This window comes from Patiria miniata, unplaced genomic scaffold (assembly GCF_015706575.1).
Source record: "Patiria miniata isolate m_02_andy unplaced genomic scaffold, ASM1570657v1 HiC_scaffold_22, whole genome shotgun sequence".
NCBI lineage: Eukaryota > Metazoa > Echinodermata > Asteroidea > Valvatida > Asterinidae > Patiria > Patiria miniata.
In genome coordinates, this window is record NW_024037061.1 from 7,019,171 (window position 1) to 7,044,490 (window position 25,320).

General features: G+C 40.3%; 1 protein-coding gene across 2 annotated transcripts in view; it reads left to right on the top strand.

Moving 5' to 3' along the window:
* The window catches only part of LOC119730245 (E3 ubiquitin-protein ligase DTX4-like), a 51,626-nt gene that overhangs the window by 15,806 nt on the left and 10,500 nt on the right, over window positions 1-25,320 (top strand). The window contains exons 2-7 of one of the 2 annotated variants that reach the window (XM_038203054.1): window positions 86-881; window positions 1,841-1,917; window positions 5,518-5,673; window positions 6,145-6,206; window positions 6,683-6,823; window positions 7,763-7,924. In XM_038203054.1, coding sequence (XP_038058982.1) covers window positions 86-881; window positions 1,841-1,917; window positions 5,518-5,673; window positions 6,145-6,206; window positions 6,683-6,823; window positions 7,763-7,924 — 1,394 coding nt within the window. The remainder of the gene's footprint in view (window positions 1-85; window positions 882-1,840; window positions 1,918-5,517; window positions 5,674-6,144; window positions 6,207-6,682; window positions 6,824-7,762; window positions 7,925-25,320) is intronic. The other variant, XM_038203055.1, reaches the window with a different exon arrangement.

Consider the following 25,320-nt stretch of genomic DNA (forward strand, 5'->3'; position numbering starts at 1 on the left):
GGCCATGTCAGTTTGGAAAATTATACCGGTAGTCCTATAAACTGAATTATTAACAATTACAATTTTTCCCAATGCATTTTTACAGGAACTGTAAGGTCAATAAGAAGACGAACGTTCCCCTCTACCTCAGCACCTGGTCAAGGCATCGATTGGCAATGGCAGGATGACTATAACTGGTGTCCATACGATGTTGACATCTCGTGCATCATAGAGGAAGCATACCAGCATCCATTTGGCAGCATTGACTTATCCAAAACGGTGACGTGTTTGCCGTATGAGCTGGACCTGGTGGCAATGACACAACAGCGCTCAGGGTCCGGCTTTGTCCGTAATATACGAAGGGTGTGTTTACCGGCGCCGGGCTACCCGCGGATCGCGCCGGCTCAGTGTAGCCCTAGCGAAAGCATGGAGTCTATGGAGGCGGATTCGCAAGACTGTGGGTCACCGACTCTGACAAGGCCAAGCACTTTACAGACCCCATCCCAGCAGCAGTCAACGCAAGCTGCGGGGACCGCTCCTGATGATTCAAACTCTTCCCAAGGTTCGGATTGCTCCACGTCTGCTTCTTCGTCGCTGGGACGAGCCGCTAAGAAACACGCCGGGAAGCGTGCAGCTTCGCGGAAATCGGTGGCCGCAACTAGCGGGGTACGAGCCACGGTAGCATGGACCTCACCTCCGGATCCAAACGCAGGGACTAGCTCAGGCAGTGGGGGTATCGGAACCAGATCTTCATTACCGAGGTCTGTTAGCGTACCCACAACCATCGCTGGGGTGAGTGGTGGGGCTAGCGAGAGGCCGAGTTTGTCCAGTGGGGGTGTCATGAGTTCTAGCTCTACGACGTCATGTTTAGCTGCGGCTGCTGCAGCTAGCAGAATGACAAGGTGAGTGTAAACAAAAATGTACGAAGTAGCAGAACGTTCTCAATTAAGGAGTCCATGCAGATACACATAGGTGGCTGTGCATGGCCCACTCCTGAGAACTGACGAAGGACATAATACATACTGGGGTGTTTTCCAGCAAACAATGCAAACGTTGCCAATGATTTCCAATTGGCTTTGCACAAAAAGATCGCAGCAATGTTTGCTTCAGCAGACCACACACACATGGGTCTTAAATTCCGATTTTATTTTCTTATCAAAAATCATCTGGTAACTAGTCACAAGTCATAGACATTAGGTACATGACACTTGGCTGGTATCTTGTTCCTGCTAAGCTGACATTTTCTGCGCATAATAGCAAATTGGCCCTTGGTTCACACTTCTGTGTAGCATGCAGTGATTATGATCATGGGTATGAGTGGAAGTTTTGTTGATTTGTCCTTTTAATTAATAGTCCAGTAGTGATTTTACAATGTACATTGCCAATTACCAAATGATATGCATAAGTCAACAAACTGCATATTCCTTTATAATCATAATGAATACAACCTTCCTTTAAAGCACTGGAGCAGAAATAGGAGTAAATAATTATGTTCTTAGAAGATAGAAAAAACAAGACTTTGTTTTCAAAATGCGCAAACGCCATTTTGGTTCCTGTCCTGGTTGCCCGAAGTCAGTGGAGACATTACATTGCCAAATGAGACCAGTGCTTTTGGTCTCACTTGGCCAGGTGAAACGTGTGCATACTGTAGTTTCAGTCAGCTCGTTTATAATATGTACCACATTATGCTGAGTCTAGTCTCACCATGAAACCAAAACAACAGCATGTGTAAAGGAGGAACAGAAATAATTAAAAAGTAGTTTTGAGAGGAAGAGATTTTAGCATATTTTGGCAGTTTGAACATGATATCCACTTGCACAATAAATCATTCATTTCTGCACATTATGATATTTTGTCGCAGGTCTCAGTCGACGCCCAACTCCATCGTAGCCAGACCAGCTCACGCTGCTGGAGCTAAACTCAGTCCTGTAATGACAGGTAAGATAGCAACGCATACCTAACACTGCCTGTAGTTTGACCCAGATCATATACTGGATGTAGTCAGAAAAAAGAACAAAGTGTTGCTGTCTTTATAACCTGAACAGTTGGGTCAATTTCAGTAGTGTAACTCCATGGAGTTCAATTTGTAGGGGGTGGGGCACTTAAGGGGTCTCGTTTTCTATAATGGAGGCACTCAATGCATTTTTAATAATAAAACGCTCATTTTTACTTTCTCCAAATTCTGAGTGGTGTGGGGGGGTGGGGGGTGGGGACAACAGGCCTAGAGTGGGGAGGCACGTGTCGCTCTTCCCATGCCCCCACTTTCCCCTCATTTACTTCACTGATTGATTTAAATATTGGGTGTTGTCCTTCACCATAATACGTTTCACAAGCACCGTATACTCGGTGCCATCCGAGAGTTTGCACGAATATTAACTCACAAGCTTACTTGGGTAGGACTCGAACCTGTGACCTCCTGCTTACTAATGCAGACATCTTACCACGCGACCACGGGTTGGCTGGTTGGTTTGAATCTATTGCGGTACAGCAATCAAAATCTCTGATGGACTTTCAAAAACATTGATCTTGTTATTTGTTGTAATCTCCACTCCACATGCAAAAGTGCCAAAATATTGATTGTCTTTTTTTGTTTTATCTCGAAACTACTGCCAATCTGCAAAATCTCACACCTGGTTTCGTGCACCAAAATATGCAAAATTTCACACCTAGTTGTGTGCGATTAAAATGGATTAAATACTTCTTTTTTTACTTGGAGCCAACTGTCGCAGTTTTTGTACAAAGAATGTGCCACTGGATGGCATTAAATTGTTGGATTTGGGCAGACGTACATGTAAAAAGGTTTCTTCTACAAATTCCATAAAATACGTCTACTAGTACATGTAGTACATACTATAGCAGTGTATGACATTCGCGGCCCTAAATATCAAATATTTGAATTCTACAAAGTTTTTTTTTTTTTTCTAGATATGCCTTGGTTGAAAAGAAAACCTTACTCAGTCCTTTTTCTTATCTAAAAAATTGACGTCCGTAGACAGATATTTGAACAAAATATGTACTGGTACAGTTGCATTGACTCAATCCAGTCATGCCAGTTGTTTGAAAGTATTTAAAGGAGCATGCATTACAAGTTTACATACATGCCTGCTATATAATACAGATCTGCCTTGTGGGCTGTGTGGATACCCCTTTAATGTTTGATAATAAAACGCACAATTGACAGGTGTTGATTACTTCACCATGCATCACTTGCATTGAACTTTGGTTTTCTGTGTTTACATGTACAGTATACACATGTACCCGTTATGTCAATGTAGATTACATACATGTACATGTACATGTAAAGATTTATGTAGTTATTTCACTTGGATTGTCTGCTGTACAAATTTTAAAGGAAAAACGACAAAAGTGTCAAAAATTTACATATACATGTATATGTCCATTTGCAAAAAAATATGTATTTTTGCCAATTCAGTGAATAACAATGCAATAAATCTGAAGCAGGTTATTCAAAAACTAGCCTGTCAAAATTTCAGCTGAGCAGATATCGTACGTTTTGGAGAAAACTGAAAAGGCATCTTTGTTTTTCTCAACGCAAAGCATAGGTTTCTGTTGAAAGCATAATGGTTTGGTCCTAACCATTTCACAGGGTGCTTGATCCTACTACATGTATTTACTTACAATCAAGTAAGACATTTTACATTTTGGCAGTTTAAAGTTTGAATGTTTGCAAATGGTAAACACAAAAATGTATAACCTAAATTCATGATGGCGAGTTCTACATGTACAATGTAGGTAATTGTGCTTAAACTTGCCACCACATGAACTAAAATTCTGAATCTGGAAATCTCTAACTGATTCATACCAGTTGCTAAAAAGCTGGGGGTTTTATCTGCTTTTTGAGCACTTCCAGTGAATAATTTGTGCACACAAAAAGTAAAAATGTTGAAAGATGCCTGTAAAATCACCATGTTTATTACAAAAGTCGAAAGGTTCAAACCCTAGTGAATATTCAATTGATATATTCTCAAAATAGCCTCAGCGATGGGAAGAAAGGGAAAGCTACCAGTACTAGGCTGGAATATTCAAAAGGAATTGAAAATCTTTATTCATGGACTGATTAAGAACATTTCCTTAGGGAAGAATAATCAAGACTTCTCTCCTGTGTCATTTTGGCAAGACACAAGGTTTACATTGAAGTCTCTCGGAGGTTTACAGTGAAATATCTCAGAGGATTCATGTATTTCGCTGTAAACACCGCATTCATTATCATAAGTTGTTAAGTTATCCAGTGTCTCCTGGGTTTCCATGGCAATGTAACATTTGCATTCATAATGCTTGGTGTATGGAGGGTAAACAATTCCATGACTTGCTGTGACATTTACACAAGTAATGAAGGGGGCTTCATTTTCACTGCGAAAAAGGGAGTGCTGAAATGTTCACAGCCACCATGCACATTGTAAATGTGTCATATTTGTATATTGCAGTTTGCCAACTGGTGTATTTTTACCCTAAACATGCTAAATATATGTATGTATGTGCCCACTCAAAAGCAATTATGCACACACACACACCATGTATACATAACATTTATTATTATTAACATTTAATGAACAGTTCATGGTCTTGGTATGTTTTGTGTTATTTAACAATAACCAGTTTGTGTGTTGGTAAAATACTAAAATGGTGGGTATTTTGAATGGTTTTTTTTTTGCTCACTGATAATTTATTAACAATTAAAGGCCAATGCTTGAAGATTTCTCATTCAGAACATCTTAGAAACATGTTTTATTGGAGTAAAAATTGCCTTTTGGGGTTTTACCAAAAAAAATGTATACAGTTGTTTTTGTTATTGCACATATTTTTACCGGGTAATAGCAATAGGTACATGTATTTCAGTTTGAACACAGCTTTGTTTTGTTTAACTCACAAGTTTGCGTGACTGTGATCTGGTGATACTGTTGCAATTACACTAATACCGGTACCTAGACATTAGCTCTGACATTACAGATGTATCATAAGCATGATGGGATATTGTCTCTGGGGAAAAATGTGGCAAATTCAAGTGCCAAAACAAAGTACCTCAGACAATTAGAAAACCCAATATATTTGTAAACAACATGATATGAAAGAAGGAATAGACCTATAAATGTATGTTGCTCTAGTTATCAGGCAAAACCTTACCTTTCATGATATGCATTGTTCATTCAAATGAACAGACATGAACTACACGTAGCAAAATGTCAGTACCCTTCACTTTCCCTCATTGCTTGGCGCCCTCTATAGTCCACGTACATAGTCCATTAAGAAGACATGCCCATGCTTTTAAGGAATTTAAAACTCAAGTTGTGTAGTTTGATTGGCTAACCATAAGCAAACCCCTCCCTCCCCATGGTTCCTGATCATACTCACCCATGATATAACCCCATCGCACATCGCCACACCCTCACCCACCTGCATCATTCGTTTCTCTTCTCTCTTTATTTTCTTTTTCTGGCCATTGTTCTCTCGGCCGTTTCTTCTCCTTCCATTGCCTCCTTTTGACCCCGCCTGTGCCACACCCGTGCCCCACCCACCCAGCCATCACCGGCCTGTTGCTCTCCACTGCAGTGCCTGTCAAGCTCCACTCGACGCCCATTCCGATCTTCACTCCCCCGCCCATCTCAAGGGGGAGTATCCGACCCGTGGAAGGCATCAAGCCCAGCAAGAAGAAGCAGAAGACGTCGCTCATCAGAGGTACATGTGCAGTCACATTGCATGTATGGCTTTTAAAGACGTATCCGATCAATTGCTTTTATCCCAAAAGTAACATGCCAAATTATTGTCAAAAACATTTGCTGTCATTTGTAAGAAATAAAGAAATGTAGGTGATTTCCAGTGATCAGTCAATTGACTGATTTTTGGAAATGAGGAGTACTGTTCAGACATTGCAGCGACCTGTGGACATTTTTGAACAGATACGGTAAATAAAAAAAAAGCAATTTGAATCATTTTAGAGGTGTTCCTCATTGGAAATTCATGCCAAATGCATACGCTGTCTGGTACAGGCAAGGTGGGCTCAAACTCACATTCATTCACACGGTGTTTTCGTTTGCTGCTTAAAATTCAAAACCAAGGTGGTCACAGCTTGCTTTCACCCTCATTTAAAGTATGCATTGACAACATTAATGTTCTATTCATGAATTAATGTTGTATTTTGGATTTCAGTGGATTCTCCCGATGATGTGATGAAGAAATACGTCACCAAAGTCAAGAAGATTCCGGACGAGGTACCAGTGAAAGCAGCTATCAAATTTTGTCGCATTTTCCATCTCTTTTGTTCCCCTAAAAATGTTTCGAACCTGCAAATCCATTAATGTTGCCCGACACAACCTTTATGTAAAAAATAATAGGATTTTGTCGCCTCATCTATTGAACCTGACTTAAATGAATCCTTTATAGAAATAATGTAGCTGGTCTTGTAACTGTGCCATTTTCCAAATCCCGGCTTCAGCTCCATATCCGGGTCCAGACTCATTGCCAACCTGCATGAATGGAGCCAGAAACGCAGCCGAAGCCGAGGTTTGGTAAACGTCCCTGAAATCAACCAACCTACTAAAAATAATTTGGCCTCAGCTTTACCTGTGGAAGCTTTTTTTCCACTCAAAATGTGCCTGGCAATAAAGTATCTTTAATAGAAATATTATTTGCGAAACTGTTTTATTAGAAATTGTCCTGATTTGTATTTAATTGTCCTCATTTCCAGGAATGCCCAATCTGTTATGAGAAACTGGCCGATGGATCTCACTACACGGAGGACACAGATGACATCGTGTTGAAGCTGAGTAAATGTGGACATCTCTTCCATAGAGGCTGTCTGCACGCTATGTACAGCTGTGGCCCAAAAGTGAGTCAAGTTATTAAGAAAAAAAAGGAAAAGAAAAGAAAAAGAAAGAAAAACAAGAAGTGGAAAGTAGAGATTAAAGCTTAACCCATTGTGCTATATGAGACATGCAGTGCAGGCTAAAAATACTTTTGATGTGAGGAAAATTCTCTGGCAAATTTCTAGAGTTTTATTGAAGTCCACGCCAAGTCAACCACTAGCGCAGTCACAATTCATGTCATAGGTCACGGAATAAACAATGGCATAGGGAACCATTGTCAAAGGATGTCGTATACTTTGCTACCCTCTCTCTTCCACAGTTCAAAGTTTCACTTGTAAGAAGAGTTTCCTGCTTTACTTCTGGGGCCAAATTTAAAGCACCAAATGAGCATTCAAAATTATCTGGAAAAGTACCCTTTGAAATGATTACACCTGAAATGGTTTGGTTTTAATTAACATTGAAAGCAGGGTGCCCCTGTGCCTAAGCAGCATTCAGTTTCAAGACCCTAAAATTGCCCTAGCTGCAAAATGTACACATGAAAAGAAAGCGGCACACTTATATCAGCGTTTCCCGAGGTCATTGATGCCGAACTGGAGAATAGTGTGGACAAGAAAGATGCCGCCTCTGCTAAAAAAAGTTGTCCACACTATGATAGAAACTCTTAGGAGTTACTGTATTGCAAAAAAACTGAAATCTTCTGGAGTTGAGCAATATTCCTCTGGTGAGCTGGACAAGTTTCTTCGAAAATTTCAATATTACCTCCCCTCGCTATTGGAAGTTTATGAACTACAATGTAGTTCCAACACCGAGGGGAGCTAATATCGTCTATCCACCCTCATATTATGTCATATTTGTACATTATGCACCCTACTTAAGATTTTGAGCAAAATATTGCTTTAAACAAAATACAAAATTACCCCACATTACTTTAAAGAATGAATGAAATGATTTCTGTTATCCAGGATGGAAGTATACAGTGTCCAACGTGTAAGACCATCTATGGGGTCAAACATGGCAACCAACCACCAGGTCGGATGGATTATCATATCATCCCTCCATCGCTTCAAGGCTTCCCAGAATGCAGTACTATACGAATCATCTATGACATACCACCCGGAACTCAGGTACGTATGGACGGAGAGGAGGGCAGGGAGGTGGGGGAGGGGGTGGGGACAGGTGGTGGTGGGGATGGGTGATGGATTCAGGGGAGGTGGTTCTTCTATTCTCTTTAACCCAAACCGTCCAAAATTCTTCCGTGGTCATTTTAAAGGCTAGCGGTGCCAGTTTTCAGGCTATGAGCTCCGTGCGCTACCAAAAGAGGGCGCCCTTTTACCTAACAACGACGCCCCATGGGCGGGACATTTCACTGGTTGACGCACACCGTTCCTTGTGTGTGACGCACGTACACCGGGGGATTTGTTCTATTTACATGCAGTGGCCGCGTTTCGTGGCAAATGAATAGCAGTCAGGCAAAATGGCGTCAGTCGGTCACCCCCAACTGTACTTCCTTTACCGGTGAGGGGGTGCTTGTGAACGGAGCGGATACCCAGAATAACAGCTTTTTCATATTTTGGAATCAACTCTGGCATTTTGTCCCTTATCAAACTAAATCCTTGTGTCTCTTGCTGGGAAAAAAAAGAAAAATGCCACATGTCATCATTCTGCCAAAGGAAAATGCTTTGTTTGATCGTCACTCTTGAGCCAATAAGAAAATTGGTTATGCGCTACATGTTGTAAGGGTGAATTGACTCGAATAAGCCTCTGTACTGATGACGTCATGCTTTGTTTATGTGTGTACTTTTCTATAAGGCTACGAAACCGTCGTCCTCACCAGGCTCCCATAAGCAAGCACACATGTAAATAAAGTGTGACGTAATCATCATAGAGGCTTATTGAGTGAGGTTGATCAAATTTAGTTTTCCGCATGGATGCACTTCATTCACATGTGCATAGCCAATGATAGTTTAGGTATGCATGTCTATGATCATTGTGCATATGCTGCTCCATGGTGATCGTCATGCAACATGTAGCATGATACATGGATTGACAAATTTGTCCTGCCCTAAAACAAGAACCCACCGACATCCCTGGGAGATGAAGGAGTTGGGGGGGGGTGGATGTGCGTGGAAAGTTCAAAGTGCAGTCGCACAATTGTAGGCAAACACCTTTCCAAAAAGTAGTCCAGTTTTTATGCAGTGGCGTAACATCTTGGGGAGGGGGGTGGTTTTTTGTTCCACGTCCCGCAAACATCGGCAATTGTGCCACCACGAAGATGTCAACTATTGTCTGATAGTGCCCAAGATCATCTGCTTTGAACAGCGCCCCCATAGGAAGATGGTGTCTAGAACACCCCCTCCCCCTCCCCCCACCCCTCCCCCAAGGGCCCGCCCCCTTTCAGCATGGATGATCTAGCGATGCTCAGTGTGCCCTTTCTTATGCCTAATACCCCCCCCCCCCTCCCCGTTTAGGAAATGCTTTGAACATACAGCATTTTACACTGAGACAGGTCTGAAATTTATCAAACATGTCCAAAACCTTCCCTTCATTTTTTCCCCTGAAAATGCCGGAACAGCTTGTCCTCAAAACTTAGTTACTTTTCATAAACAGTCCAAGAGCTTTCTGACATTTATAGTTTGTACACAAGTGGATGCACTGCTATTGTTCACTGATTTGCTCTTTATTTCTGGGACCATAATCACACATTACATGTATATTTGTTAATGGTTACATTGATATGTTGACTTCCTTTGATTTTGTTAACAATACTTATAACAAATTTGAGACCAAACGCATGTAATTAAAAGTAGGATTCTGACAGTTTAGGTTGAGATTGGTTTAGGATTAAGGACCTTAAAGCACAAATCTTCCTGTTGTCAATAGACTCGTCCATTAAGCCCCGCCCACATTGCATGTGGGTGACACATGTGGCTCTCTAATGCTACAATGCATGTTCCAGCTGTGTGCCTCATTTCGGTTTTTGTGCATGCAATCTGTGATTGAACAAAATAACATGGGGTGGGGCTTGATCAGTCTATTGCTGCAAATAAAATATCTCCTTGATGAATAATGCAGGGTGTCCCCCCCCCAAAAAAAAACACCCGGAAGCCACAGAGCGCCCTCTTTTTCACAGCTTTTAAAAAAATACATTGCAAATATCAGTTCATCAGCTTTTTAAGAAATCTTTCCAATCAGGTAATTGTTTATTGGGTTATGGCTAATTAAAAAAAGTGCCGATTGTTCATTTTGTCCACGGTCTCAATTTTCATTTGTAAGGTACATGTACATGTACATTGTATGTACCGGTAATGGATATGGGATGGGGGTAGTTTTGCTTTCTCTAATGTTTTAAGATTTCGCTCTTTACGTGGATCTTTTTGTTGATCATTTTTTTTTCAACAATGGTCATTTCTCTTTTTTGAAGGAATGGTAGTCATGAAAAGGACTCTTTGTTAACATTTTAGATGTTTACTGCTCTGCTCTGCCCTCTACTGGGTAGCCTCTTTCACGGATGCAAGTTTCGGCCCGTGTTCTTATTGCAGCAGTCAAATATCAGTTGCTGTGGACAAAATTGAAAAGCGGTACTTGTTTTGAATTGGCCATCACTCAATAAATATTTACCTGATTGGAAGGATTTTTTCGTTGTTGAAATGCTGATGAACTATACTCTCTAAATATGTATCGATATTTGCGATGTATTTTTAAAGAGCTGTGAAAAAGAGGGCACTTCGAGGATTTTTTTTTGGGGGGGGGACCACACTGTTTATAAGTACATAGTGATTCTATGAAAATATCAGTACAATTTAAATACTTGGATCGTAAGTAAATGCTAGCCATATACAAGCACAGCAATGTCACAGACTGTTACTTAAACATTGAATTTAAAAAAAGAGTAAAACAATTGGGTAATAATTTCCTGGTACAATTTAGTCAATAGCAGGCATTAAATAAACTAAAAAAAACAATAAAATGAATGCATTAAAGAACTATGTTATTCTTTCATTCATTGTACTGTCACTATTATACAGCTTTATGACTGGAATCCGTGGAAAAGTTACAAAAAGATTTATCAACAAATACAGATCAAATTAATTCCCCTTTCATTATGATGATGCTTATTTTTCTAAGTATAGATATAAAAAAATTGAGCATTTCAAAATGTACCGGTATATGAGCAGATGTAATCATTTTAAAAATGTTACTGCAATTTTGTATTTTACGAATAAGACTAAAACTACAAGATGTAGGGGAAAAAAGCAAAAATTCAAGTAAACGTGTTACATTGTTTTTCATGAATGAGAAGTTGGTACTCAAATGGATGCCAACACAACATTTTACTAATTTGGTCTTTAAAATTGTTGGAAGCAATTAATTCTCGCTTGGTGGTTGTAAGGCCAAACAAAAAAAATTGTGTGTTTACGGTAACGGCCTGAAAAAAATCCAGGTGGGTAGGTAGGGAAATAATTTTATTTTGTAATTTTTTTTTTCATTTCAGTTCTGCATGCCCATGCGTGTTCTTTCGCAAAAAAAAATCGTAAAACCACTATTCAAGCATTGAAGATATTCAATCGATACATTTCAATCCAAATTAATTTGTATCGTCGGCCAGGGTTCTCCCCAAGATTTTTTCAAACATGTGGTGGAAGATTTGCTGTGATTCAACAACCTGAAAATGTTTGAACTTTAGAAGCTCTCTGGTGCATTTTAGAGCAAATCTGGGGGTCTTTATCTTAAGATTTGTCCTTGAAATTCAGAGGAGATCTTGTAGGTCACTAATATTTTTGTAATTAAAGAAAAAAAATCAAAATTGATAACTTATAAAAAATTAACATTTCACAACCTGTGTTTCATTGCTTCCTAACTAGAAAAGTATGAATTACATTTACATGTAAATTTCAAATTAAGAAATTAAGGTGGAGAAAAAAACAACTTTTGCTTCCGATTACATGCCTTTCAAAATAGCGTCAGTAGGTCGGAAAATTATTTCGCCAATTTTTTGGGGGCGCTGATTAATGGAGCATCATTCATACTAATCATAGAGCAAGGAATCATGTTTATTTTGTGCCTGGATTATTTTCATTTGTGCCACAAAAATTATCAAGACTGGCTATCAAAAGTGATTAAAACTTGCCTCACCTAATCAAAAATATATTTGAGGTCGGTGATTCCACTTTATGCTTAACATACATCACGGCCGCTGGCACCGCCAACATTCCGCCTGGCTGGCTGAACATCGCGCCGTGCTCACGGCCCACGTGGCCGAAAATCTTGCACTACTGCAGAAACACACTACGATGTTTCGCCACAAGTTCGAGCTTTGCAATCTCTTCATTTTAATGGAAAACACATACACAGAAAGTAAAGATCACGTTCTGTGAATTAATTCGCAGAAATTCTCTTTCTCCAGCGATGTAAAGATCACGTTCTGTGAATTAATTCGCAGAAATTCTCTTTCTCCAGCGATGTTTGTTTGGTAATATTTTTACGATCCAACTTCGGCCCACTACATCATCATGCTACGAAGTATGGACCGGTGAGAGAGGTTCCGGTCCTTCATCATAGCATTGATTCCGTTAGCTGGCGAAGGGAACCAGTGTACCATGCTGTATGTTAGCTGGGTGCTGCTGGTGGTCGACGACAGAACACATCATCGTGTGCATTTTGATCACACATGCATCGGAAAAACAGGATTTGGGTCAAGATTTTGCATGTCAAGATGAAATAATGGCGTATGTAACGATCAAATTGTGCATTTTAATGGCGTGTATGATAATTATATTGTGCGTATCAGGGGCTAAAAAATGTGATCGGCATTTTTATGTCGGCGTATTGGGCCGGCCGCAATTCCAGCCTATCGGGCCTTTATGCACGTTTGTACGTGGGGAGAACCATGCCGTCCGTCGGGCAGCCAGGCGTACCCCCGATGCGTTTGTGAAAAAATAATCGTACTTCATAGTTTGAGAATTCAAGTTTTGAGATCGTCGCGATTTTCGCACGTTTAACACAAGTATGTTTGTGTCAAATCATGGTCAGATTCAAGTGTGGAAAATGGTTTTTGTTCGTGGCAAATAATAAAAAGTACTTGAAATGTTTGAAATTTGTCAATTATCAACCTTCAAAATGGCAATAAAAAGTTTGAGGTTGGCAATTTGGCCGAAAAAATGCCAGGTCGGGTTACCGTAAACACACCATTTTTTTTGTTTGGCCTAAACAAGACATTAAACCAATTTAAGTCTATGACTGATAAACGTAAAAGCTATAATTGTAAAAGATTGACAGGAACTTGTGAATTACATGTAAATCCAAAGAACAATTTAAATAATTTGATCACCTGTAAATGATTGCCATACAAGCAAAGACATACTACTGATATTACTTGTTACTAAGTAGCTCTTACATGTCTTAAAACATCCTTGCAATGTACTGTTACTACTTTTCAAAACTGACCCAAAACAAAATGCAAGCAATAACTTTTGCCCTCAACAATTTTGCTATAGATATCACATTTTTTTTATTTGCATAAAAATGGGCTGGATTTTGCCCACTTACTGGCATTATAGGGCTTCCTATGCATGTATGATAGCACTGATAGTGATGGTGAGTTACAGAACAATTTAAAAGTAAAATTAGGCCAATAAAAAAATAAGTCGGTCTCTGGTCAGCGCGCGTGTCGATTTTAATCGTGCGCGTCGATCTTTTTTTTTCCAAAATGTTCCGCGGTAGCTCCAACAGCACCGTCTATTTCCACACCTCCTCAATTTTTTTTACCAAAGAGCACCAAGGAATGGGAAATTGCACCAAGGCAAATGATCGAAAGCACCAAGGCAAATTATGGAGGACACCAATGTACATGAGGACACCAAAAAAGCAAAATAGTACCCACCTTGTCTGTACATCCAAGCTTGAAGAAAAAAAGAAAAAAAGGAAAAAAAAAAAAAAAGCCGCGTGACCGCGTCAATTCCGGAACTTTGGTCTGACCAGAGACCGAATATTTTTTTTTTTTGGCCTTAGAAATACATGCATTGTGACTCACCCAAATTAATTTGAAATGTAATAGCATTCATTGTACGTGTAGTTCAGAACTTTCATAAAACTGTCAATTAAAAAAATACACTGATTCTGTTCTGCTCTTTAAACTGTTTAACAAATGTTCCCCATCCTGCATTAAGAATGACCTGACAAGAATAATTACAAATGTGTATTGAACAATGCTTTTTTTTTCTGCTTCACTATTTTTCAAATGTTACGTTGAGTTTGTGTTGAACAAGAATTGTTCAGCGTTGCTCAGTGTTTGAAACTAGTGTTGTAGTCAAGTATCTCACAAGTCTGGACACAAGTTACAGTGGATGAACAATTACAAAGTAATGCTTTTGTCACAGTTCATTTGAAAAGCTTGTGACTTTAGACTGGGTGATTTGTGACACCTGCACCCGATTTCATCAAATTCATCGTAACTTACGATGCATCACAGCGCTGCGACGCGTCGTATCTCTACGATGCATCGCAGCTGTGACGCGTCCTGCGATCCATTTCACAAAACACGTCGTAAGTGCGACGCGTCGTAGGTGTATTTATAGCACAACCCGGTGACTGTTTTATGTCTTTAGTCAGCGTACAATAAATAGTCGTTTGATATTCAACAAAGAGTCGTCGGATCTCAGCTCGAAATTTGTTAAAACGTAAAACAAAATGGCGGCCGTGTGATGCAGTTTTGAAGGAAAACAAACTCTCATTGGACTGTATAGCTACTTTGAAATTTCAATTCTAATATTCCGGTCCAATTCATAATTGTTCAATGAATTTTCTATTTACAACTTTACACACATTGCCTCGGTATTATAATCTTGTTAATGTAATGTTTATGGCATAAAACTGGCTTAGAAATGACTCTTCTTATTTTTCGATGACCACTAGACACGTCTTAACTTGCAACGTGTTTTAAGCCGTTGTCAAGGAACTTACGACGCGTTCAACACATCGCAACTTTCGTGAAATGGAAGATACGACGCGTCGCGAGTTAGGACGTGTTACATGTCGTAACTCGAGTTGCGACACGTCGCAGCGCTTCGTGAAATCGGGTGCAGACAAAGTAGTCAGGACTTGTGATGGACTCGAATTCCACTCTGTTTTAAAACAAAAATGTGTTTTACGTACATGTATTATTAATGATTTCTGTTCACGTACATGTCTTAATGCAACATCTGATCATGTTGTTTTTCTTCATTTACAATGTACAATGTACATATATTTGCACAGTTCTTAATAAGACAATAGAAATGTAGAAATGAACATGAAGAGGCATGGTTGCTATGAATACACCAAGCTGAAGGTGTGGTACATTCACAACATCCATAGGGCTTTTCATACTATCCAAAATCGCCATGTTGACCCATCTTAAATAAGATTTGAATCTTGGCATGGCGGTAGTAGTGAAGTTTGCGGTAACAGCATGAGGAATTAATCTCTTTTGAGAAGAAATGTGGTTCTGAAACTTGACATTCCTCTCCTGAAGACGATCAGAGCATACTGATTGGAACGTCGAAATTCACAACCAACCGATTCTATAAGAACTACACTTTTTCTCAAACGAGATTATTCCACATGGTGTTTTCACAAACCTCACTAGTATTGACCCATCTTGATTTCAACATGGGTATGTGAGATGGCCTGATGCCCGCCCATTCATAAGTACAAGTACGTGTACTAATTATAACAAAATAGGTTTCACAATTCAAACTCTTTCTTTGTCATGTTTGTATATTTAATTCACCATTGCAGACATTTCTTTGCTTCTTTTTCATTACCAGCAAGTACCGGTAGCTGTTTTTGTTACCAGCTGCAGTGGGTGATAATTTTTATTAAATTTTTTTGTCATTAATTTTGGATTATTGATCTGCACAGAAAAAGCAGTTGGCAATTTGCAACCACTTACTTTAAGCCCAGTATGGCACAAAGTATGCACAACCTCCTTAAAATTACTTTAAATATTCAGAAACTGCTTAAGTCTTTGCATGAGTTTCAGACCTAGGCGTCGTCAGCAATGCATTTGAAAGTCCCTCCAGTGGCCCACCTAACACTCCCTTTGTAACCGTTGAGTGGGTTCTTATGCACGAAGTCCACTGCAAGTCTCAAACACGGTGGTATATTTGCAGTGAATTCCTTGTAGCTAATACGATATCACCAGCAGGTGTGAATGTGATGCATTGTGGAGAGCTAGGACATTGGGTGGTCATTTGTTCTATGTATTTGCCATCTGGATGGAGAAGATGTATGTCTGTTGTTCTGTCCGACAACGAGTGTTTTATGTCATCAGCAACATAGATGTTGCCTTGACTGTCACAGCATGTGCACTTAGGGCTGTCAATGTCTATTGTGAATGTGCTGGTATTTGTGTAGGTTGTTGACACCATTTTTTTTTCTTTGAAGTTGGTGAAGATGAATCGCTTGTTGCTGACAGCGAGCTGGTCTGCAATTAGTGGTGTCGATAGTCTCTCAACGAGGGATCCGTCTGGCTTGTGTAGGCTGATCTCTTGCTTGTCCTTGTAGCCCACTGCTATCTGATTGTTGTTGTCCACCGCCAGGCAGGTTGGTTTGCTGTCTGACCCTCTTCCTGGCTGGAACTGACGGAGAAGATGATATTCTTTGCTGAAGGTCTTGACTAGAGAACTGTCAAGTACGATGAGCTGGTCCAATCGGTTGACTGCAACTTTTTGTGGATTTTTGAGATCTGGAATTTGTAGTTTTTGCCACATGATGGTAGGTAGGGGGTTGCTCGTTGGTGAATAAGTTATCAGTTTGTGGGCACTATTTATTGCAACCATTTCATTATTAGAAAAAACTGCAACAGAAGTGATTCGATCACTTGTTTTTTCTGTCCCCAGCCTCCACTTATCTTCCAGATTCAGTCTTCCTAGTGACTTCTCGTCACCCTCTTGGAAGTCAATGAAGTGTAACTTGTCAGGCACATTCTCTGGCTGTTTCTCCATCAGGTATATGAGGTTGTGCAAGAGTTTTTCCTTGAGATCCAAAATCTGAGTCTGAATTTCTTCTGTCATGATTTTGTTGACCTCATCGAGTGTCTGCTGTGCTACTTTCAGCTCTTCATTGTTGGTGTTTTCTGTTGTCTCAAATGTATAGACTCTGTCTTCGTAGATCTCTTTCGCTTCTTTCTTGAGTTTCTGCTCTGTCTCTCTGATCCTAGCAACCTCCTTGTCAGCCTTTTGGGAGATCTTCTTGTTGGTGGACTCAATCATGACGTCCAGTGTTTTGCGAGAGTTTCTTATCATTTTCTTGACATTGGTCAATGCTATTATCTTCTTTTCCGACTGTGCCACCATGTTTTCAATTTCTTTTTTGCATGTATTGAAAGCCTCCGATACAAGTACAACATCGCTGCTAGGACAAGAATAATTCATACTACATCTATGATTCGGAACAGAGCATTTAATACACATCAACTTCTTACACTTGTTGCAGTAAATGTTGAGATCTGAATCTGAATGGTTGCCACATTTTGGTTTTTCTCTTAGTTTACTTTTGTAGGCAACTTTTCCTGATCGGAGTTGAGCGATTGTGACGGCTTTGTGAGATTTTGTTCCTGGCAGGCGTTCATGTGTACTTTTGCAATTCAGACACAGGAAATGCGGACATTCCATGCAAAACGAAATTGCTGGATATTTTTGATCACAGCTTTGACATTTGATCTCTGACCCTTGACCTTTTAGAAGCTGTTCCTGTATTGTAAACTCCTCCACTAAGGCACTCAGAGTGAGATTAGTAGGCAAATCTTCAACTCCGTTTCTTCCCAGGATTGTTTCACGTCTACACATGGGACATTTCAGTTTCATGCCTTGGGGATCTTCACCCTGTCTAAGGTTTTGAAGACAGTTGAAGCAAAAAGTGTGCAAACAGTCAAGAAATTTGGGCTCATTGAAACGGTTGGAACAGATGGAGCATTGCAGGGCATTCTCACTAATCTTACTCTTCACCTCAGACGCACCGCCAGTCGCCATTCTTAATGAATCAGAAGAAATTCCTGAAGATCTGTGAAGGAAACGAAATATGAATTAAACAGCCATGAGTTGCTGGGATGCTTCGTGACACATGATGACTGAATAATTTACGCTATAAAACTCATGTACTTTGTCTTCATAGACTACTTATATTGTTGGTGGTTGATTTAATCGTCAAACTCTATCAGATGAAAGCAAGCGGTTTATATTTAGACAATACAAACAAATGTCTGCAGTCTCCATCATCAACATTGACATTGACATTGTATGACACCAACCCTAGCACAACCACCGACACTAGGCTTGCGAGGTTCCAGCAGTTCCCTGATTCTACTCAGTTCCAATATGGGAACCGGAAACGCCAGTCCAATCTTTTCAAGAACCGGGTACCCGCTATGCTCGGTTCCGGCTCCAAAGAATCCGTTTTAGATTAAATTACCTATTCTCTGTGCACAAAACCCAGATCCGAGAATTGTCTACATAGGAATTCAATCGTGGGGAGTCCTGGGACATTCACTCCGGCCAGCTAGTCAAAGCAATATTTCACTGAGAGTTGGAGACAAACCACTCAACAGAGCCCGTCGGCCACGAGGCGTGCATAATAGAGCAATGAACCCAATGCTGGCCCTGCACCATGGATAATAAACGTACATGGGCGTGGCCAGACTGCTTGGGGTTACTTGGACAAGCGGTTTAGTGTGAACTTAGGTTTTATGAAATACGGACTCATAGGAGGTATTGCACATGCTCATGCACAGATAATCAAGAAAAGGACCGATCACGTGAGAGTGTTTAACCATTAACACAAAAAAGGAGTCCAATTTTCACAGGAGTCCCATTTTTATATCACACCGGCTCTGAGTGCTGGAATCGGCTCTGATGGACCCGGGTGCAGGTACAAAGTTCCCAGCTCCAAACGAGTCACTTATACCGTTGCATGAAAATGAATTAATCCTTCGCTTTGGTTGATCGGTGCACATGGTTAAGAATGAAATGTCACGCACTAAACACGTGGGCTACAATAATAATACTCATGTTCATGCACCTCAAGTCAAGGTGACACAGTTATTCTTTACATGTAATTTTCAGAGCTTATGTTTTTCATTTAATTTTCCGGGAGCCGGGACCGACTCGGAACGAGAACCGGAACCGGCTCCAGAAAGATTGGAACTGCCCAAGCCTAACTGACACCATTACCAACACAGACCTCGATCAGCATCAACACTGTAACTTATCAACACCATCAATTACCGGCACCAAAAACCTAGACTAATTACAAGCCACCCAAAAGCGAGACCATTACTAACAACAACAATAACACCATCGCCACCCAAAACTGACAACATTGACACCAACATTAACAATAACACCAACAATGACACCATTACCACCCAAAACTGACACCCAAAACTTTTGGTACATCACCAACAATAAAATGCTAAATAACCCAGATTTAGAAAATCAAGTTGAATTTTCTGACACATGGGAAATTTCATCTCACATATCGATTGAAAATGTATGTCAGTGATACAAGGAACATGTAGATGTCCCAGGCGCATATGCAGGGGGGGTGTTTTGGCTGTTAAACACCCCCCTTTGGCATGTAAAAAATATGGAGGGAAAAGAGAGTGCCAAAATAAGAAAATAAAGAAAGGGAGAGAGATTTTTTTTTAAATTTCCACGAAACAAATTAAAAAGAAAAAAAACTAATAAATACCAAGTATGAAACGGGCGAATTCGGGGAATTTATTGAATAAGAGCAAAGTGTATTAAAAAAACAATCGTCAATTGATATGGTACGTATGCATTCCGTGTTTGTACGTACGTACATGGATATATATGTATACGTACGTGACGTGGGCTGACTGGCAACGCGCGCCCATCGCATGGAAGCGCAAGCCCGCACGAACATAGGCCAGGGCCCGCCCAGGGGCCAGCGCTCCAGCTGTGTGCCGAGCCTCGGTCGTTTCGGCTAGCCTGAGCCTAGGCTAGAACAAGGTGCAGCTATACCGCAGCCCGCGGGTTAACGTTGATCAACTTTGGTTGAGAATAATTGTATTACACTGTAAACAATCATTTTCACGCACCTCCTAAGACTTTGTATGCGCAGGTTATGATGGTTGCACGATACGCGGATATGATAAAACCAAGGTAAGACAAACTGTCGTGGAGTCTCATTTCGCGTATTGTTTAGCGCCTCATATGTCCATGAGACTGCACCGGACAACCGCCACGTACAATGCGTATAAGTCACGCTCCGGGCTTGGTGACTAAACAAAATCAAACAATGGCCACTTCAGATTCTATTAAAATATTTTTCTAATACGTTTCATGCCAGTTTGTCACGCTCCCCAAATATGGATCAGCTGTAAAATATTCAAATTCATGTCAGTTATGTGACCGAGCGCGGAACAATTACAAATTATGTGCATGTTCTCAACTTTAAATACTCAACTTTGAATACAGAAGACACTTTATAAGAGCAAGAGTGGATAGGCCTATATGTATTTGAAACAAATGAAACAAAATATCCCCTCATAATTTTAAAAACTTCTGCTAAAAAAATCAGGGGAAAGTGGCCAGGAAACGCCTCAGATTGCACCACAGTACCTACGATCCGAAATTTCCCGGGGCCCTTAAGCGGGCCCCGGACCCCACGCCGTAAGTGCTTCGCGCTCCGCGCTCGCATTAGTCCTCCGGCCAAATTCCCTCTATGCTAATTTCACCCTAGCGGTGCCCCCACCTTATTTGTACCTTCAGCAGCGAATGGCTGAGGCTTGGACTACAAGTGGCCTAAATCCCTTTCCAAAATAGAAAATTGTGAAAAAATACGGAGATGGAACATGGTTGTCAACTTTGAGTTCATAACAAACTTGATAAAGAACAAAAAAAATAACAAATTTAAATGGAATTTTCGATGTTTAAAACGTTTTCTAAAAGGTGAAAGTGGCCAGGAATCGCCTCAGATTGCACCACAGAGCATCTACGATCCAAAATTTCCCTGGGCCCTTTTTTTCGTGATTTTTTTCTTTTGTTTTTGTTTAAATGCTGTTGAGGGAGGGGACTGCCCACATTGACCCCTTTACTAATATATTCATCATGTACTCTAAAGACACAGAACATGTTTTTTCTTTTTTAGATTTACTATGCTTTAGCTCAAAAAGATAACTGATGGTTATGGGTTCCTGGCCCTTCGAGTTTAACCCGTCCAAATATACCCTTTTTTATTTCTGGTGCCAACACAAACTCCCGACTTTTATTAGCGTTAAGTTTAGCCCACTAATACTATCTTTTATTTCTGGCGCCAACACAATTTACCATCTTCATTTGTAGAGTCATAAATGATGACGTCCAATTTTGAAACACCCCCCTTGAAAAAATCCTGCGTACGCCACTGAGATGTCCAATAACTTTTATTCAGGTACATTACTCCCTGTAAATAACCTGCATGTTTTGCAGTATAAAAAGACTAACCTTCAGAAGTTCAGGATATCCTTAAAGTAAGCTTTCAGTTCTCTAGGTGTTGTCTGTTACAGAAGTTATACTGCACTAACTTTAGGTAGAATCTGGGCTTTAAGACAGGCTGCAAAAATAAAGCGCTGTGGATACTCCCCTCGTTATTTTTAGGATTCTAAAAATTGCATTATGTAGAATCACGAGACATGGGTCGATTTGTATACCTTACCAAAATCAGCCAATGGCATGCATGATGTTTGACACTTTGACCATTTCGTCTACGTGCATAGTATGTAATCATAAAAATCTAGCACACAGATAAACACTTATTGGCAGCACAGTAGGGTCAAAGGTTTGACACATAAGACAAATGATCAGTCTACAAATATACATCATTATTGAAATTTGATATTAAAGTGTGGTGGAAGGGAACACTATTTATTAAGATGAATACAACTGCTGCTAACTGGAATGACCTGAAATAAACATATACAAATAATATTGCAATATTACAAGTTTTATATCTTCTGGTCACTAATATTATTAGTGACCAGAAGATATAAAACTTGTAATATTGTATACATTTATCGCATTTCTTTGAAAAAAGATGTGCATACGCTGCTCCATGGTGATCGTCATGCAACATGTAGCATGATACATGTATTGACAAATTTGTCCTGCCCTTAAACAAGAACCCACTGGCATCCCTAGGAGATGAAGGAGTTTGGGGGGTGGATGTGTGTTGAAAGTTCAAAGTGCATTCGCACAGTTGTAGGCAAACACCTTTCCAAAAAATAGTCAAGTTTTTATGCAGTGGCGTAACATCTTGGGGAGGCGGGGGTGGTAAGGGGTATTTATCCCCTCCCTCCCCCCCCCCCAATATATTCTCAGGAGTGTCCTTTTTTTTCATGAGTGGCCGTTTTTCGTTCAACGTCCCACAAACATCGCAAATTGTGCCACCATGAAGATGTCACCTATTGTCTGATAGTGCCCAAGATCATCTGCTTTGAACAGCGCCCCCATAGGAAGATGGTGTCTAGAACACCCCTTCTCCCACCCCTTCCCCAAGGGCCTGCCCCCTTTCAGCATGGATGATCTAGCGATGCTCAGTGTGACCTTTCTTATGCCTAATACCCCCCTCCCCATTTAGGAAATGCTTTGAACATACAGCATTTTACACTGAGACAGGTCTGAAATTGACCAAACATTTCCAAAACCTTCCCTTAATTTTTTCCCCTGAAAATGCCGAATCAGCTTGTCCTCAAAACTTAGTTACTTTTCATACACAGTCGAAGGGCTTTCTGACATTTATTTTGGTACACGCGGATGCACTGCTATGGTTTGCTGATTTGCTCTTTATTTCTGCAACCATAATCACACATTTTATTTGCCAAGGGTTACATTGGTATATTGACTCCTGTTGATTTGGTTTGAAAACACTGTAACAAATTTGAGACCAAACGCATGTAATTAAAAGTAGGATTCTGACAGTTTAGTTTGAGATTGGTTTAGGATTAAGGACCTAAGCACAAATCTCCCTGTTGTCAATAGACCCGTTCATTAAGCCCCGCCCACAGTGCATGTGGGTGATACATGTGGCACTTCAATGCTTCAGTACATGTTCCAGACCAGTGCATCATATGCACATGCACGCAGTTTGGATTTTTGTCAAAACATCATAGGGTGTGGCTTGATGTATTGGTCTAATCATCTATTGGTCTAATCAAATAACGGTATGTACATAAAAGAAAAATTATTGACTGCTGTCATGTGGGATATACCGTTTTTAATACCAAAAAGACGCATAAGCAGAGGGTGCTATGCATCTTGAGGAGCTTAAAAACGACATACATGTATCCCACATCAGAGCTGTCAATAATTGGTTTGTAATGTCGTGCCAATATGTCAAAACGATAAATTGTTGTAATTTACGTTGCAAGAAATATATTTATTTAATGCAGTGTAACCTTTGATAACTGCAGGCTTTTCTGCCAGACTAGCCTTTCGCCAAGGCCATCGTGGCTTAACTTGCCGGCATTAGACAAAGCGGTGAAACCGCGAAGCGACTGGAGCGGGAGACCACACACGCGAGTTGTGAAGTCACGAGGGCCTTTTCCAACTTGTCAAGAATTTCTTTTGTTTTTCTTTATAATCTCGATTTTTGCTACCCCAAAAGGGTAGCAAAATTCCAACCAATCATCAGTCTTTTAGTGCACGCGTGGCTACTACCCAGACGTGTCGATGCGCCCGAATGCTTGCACAAAATTTAAAAACAAAAAAAAAAGTCTGGTTTTCCACGTGATCGTGACTACGTAATTGTTTTTACATTATATTATTTTAATTTTACTTATAAAAGTATTTTAAGAAATTATTTGAGTGTATGAACTTATTTTTCATGTGAACTTACAGTTATTTGCTCTTACGTTTTCCTTGCTCACCCTTCTTTCACAAATGGAAGCAACTAGGCAAAATCCGCATTGTGATTGGTTAACCTTTCAGCACTCTTCTCATTTGCATAAAAACTATGAATAATTCAACAAAATCAAGTTGGAAAAGCCCTCGTGGCTTCACAACTCGTGCGTGCTGACTTAATCTTTGCTCCAGTCGCTTCGTTTTTTCGCAGCTCCGCCGCTCTAAGCCACGATAGCCTTGGCGAAAGGCTACTGCCGGACATGCATGAGACTGAGTGATTTCAGTGTGGACATGTGGCCGTTCTCTTCTAATGAAATTAACTATATAAGCACAGGATATAACAAATGTACATGGTGATTCAATGAGCATGTCAGTACAATTCCAATACTCTGATCATGTGTAAATGCTAGCCATATACAAGCTACTGTTACTTAACAATTAAAAAAAAAGGGAAAACAATTGGCAATATACAAGCTAGGCAATGGCTGGCATTAAATTAAATTTAAAAAAAAAAAGCGTTAAAGCCCCTGTCACACCGTTGCGTATCCTAATTCCTTATGAGTTCCTTATCAAAAATTATCAATACGCAGCCGTATGCTCAATTAACGTCGAAATGTTTTGATCACTTTGACTTATGTGCAACGCACATCTAGCGTACAAGTAACGAATTCAGCGCATCCATTGCATATGAGATGCGTATGAGTTGTGTATGCAGTGCACACCATTATTTTTCGGGCTGCGAATAGGTCAGTATGTAAAGCCCCTGTCACACTTTTGCGTATCCCAATTCCTTATGAGTTCCTTATCAAAATTTTTCAATACGCAGCCGTACGATCAAATATGTCGAAATTTTTTGATTACTTTGACTTATGTGCGACGCACATCTAGCGAACAAGTAACGAATTCAGCGCATCCACTACGTATGAGATGCGTATGAGTTGCGTTTGCAGTGCGCAAGTTCGCTATCTGTGCGTTTCTCATAAATACGAATAAGTACAATGCGCTGCCCGCTCACAGGACGAGCGGTACTAATTCGTGCAATACGTCGGCATTCGATATGAGTTCGTTCAGCGTGTGTTGTATCTGCCCTGCAGGTACGCTATGTATACGTCCATTGTAGGAGGTCAGCGTATTACCGCGTATGAACGGCTAATCCCCCATGAACACATAGCGTACCTGTACCGCGCTCGACCGATGCGGGACCGATGCGCTGCGTATTTATAACTTATGACCTGCGTAAAAGCGTACGCAGCGTAGTTTTGTGCATGCCCAAAACTATCCAGCGTACTGGGCTGTACCATGCGTATGCCTGCTTGCATAAAACTGACACAAAACGATAGAGATGCATATGAGGTGCGTATTGTGCGTACGACTGCGTATGAAAAAAAGGAATTAGGATGCGCAGAAGTGTGACAGGGCCCTAAAGAAAGATGTGATTCTTCCTTTCATTCTACTGTCACCACTGTATGACTGGCATCCATGGGGAAAATAGAAAAAGATTAAACACCAAATACAGAGCAAGTTATTTTCCCTTTGGTGGTGATTCTTCGTATTTTTGCCAAATTTATAGATCTGCAATTTCAGCTTTATTCAATGTTTGTGACCAAGCTTTTAAGACCTCAGTGAAAAAAATCTGAAAATGT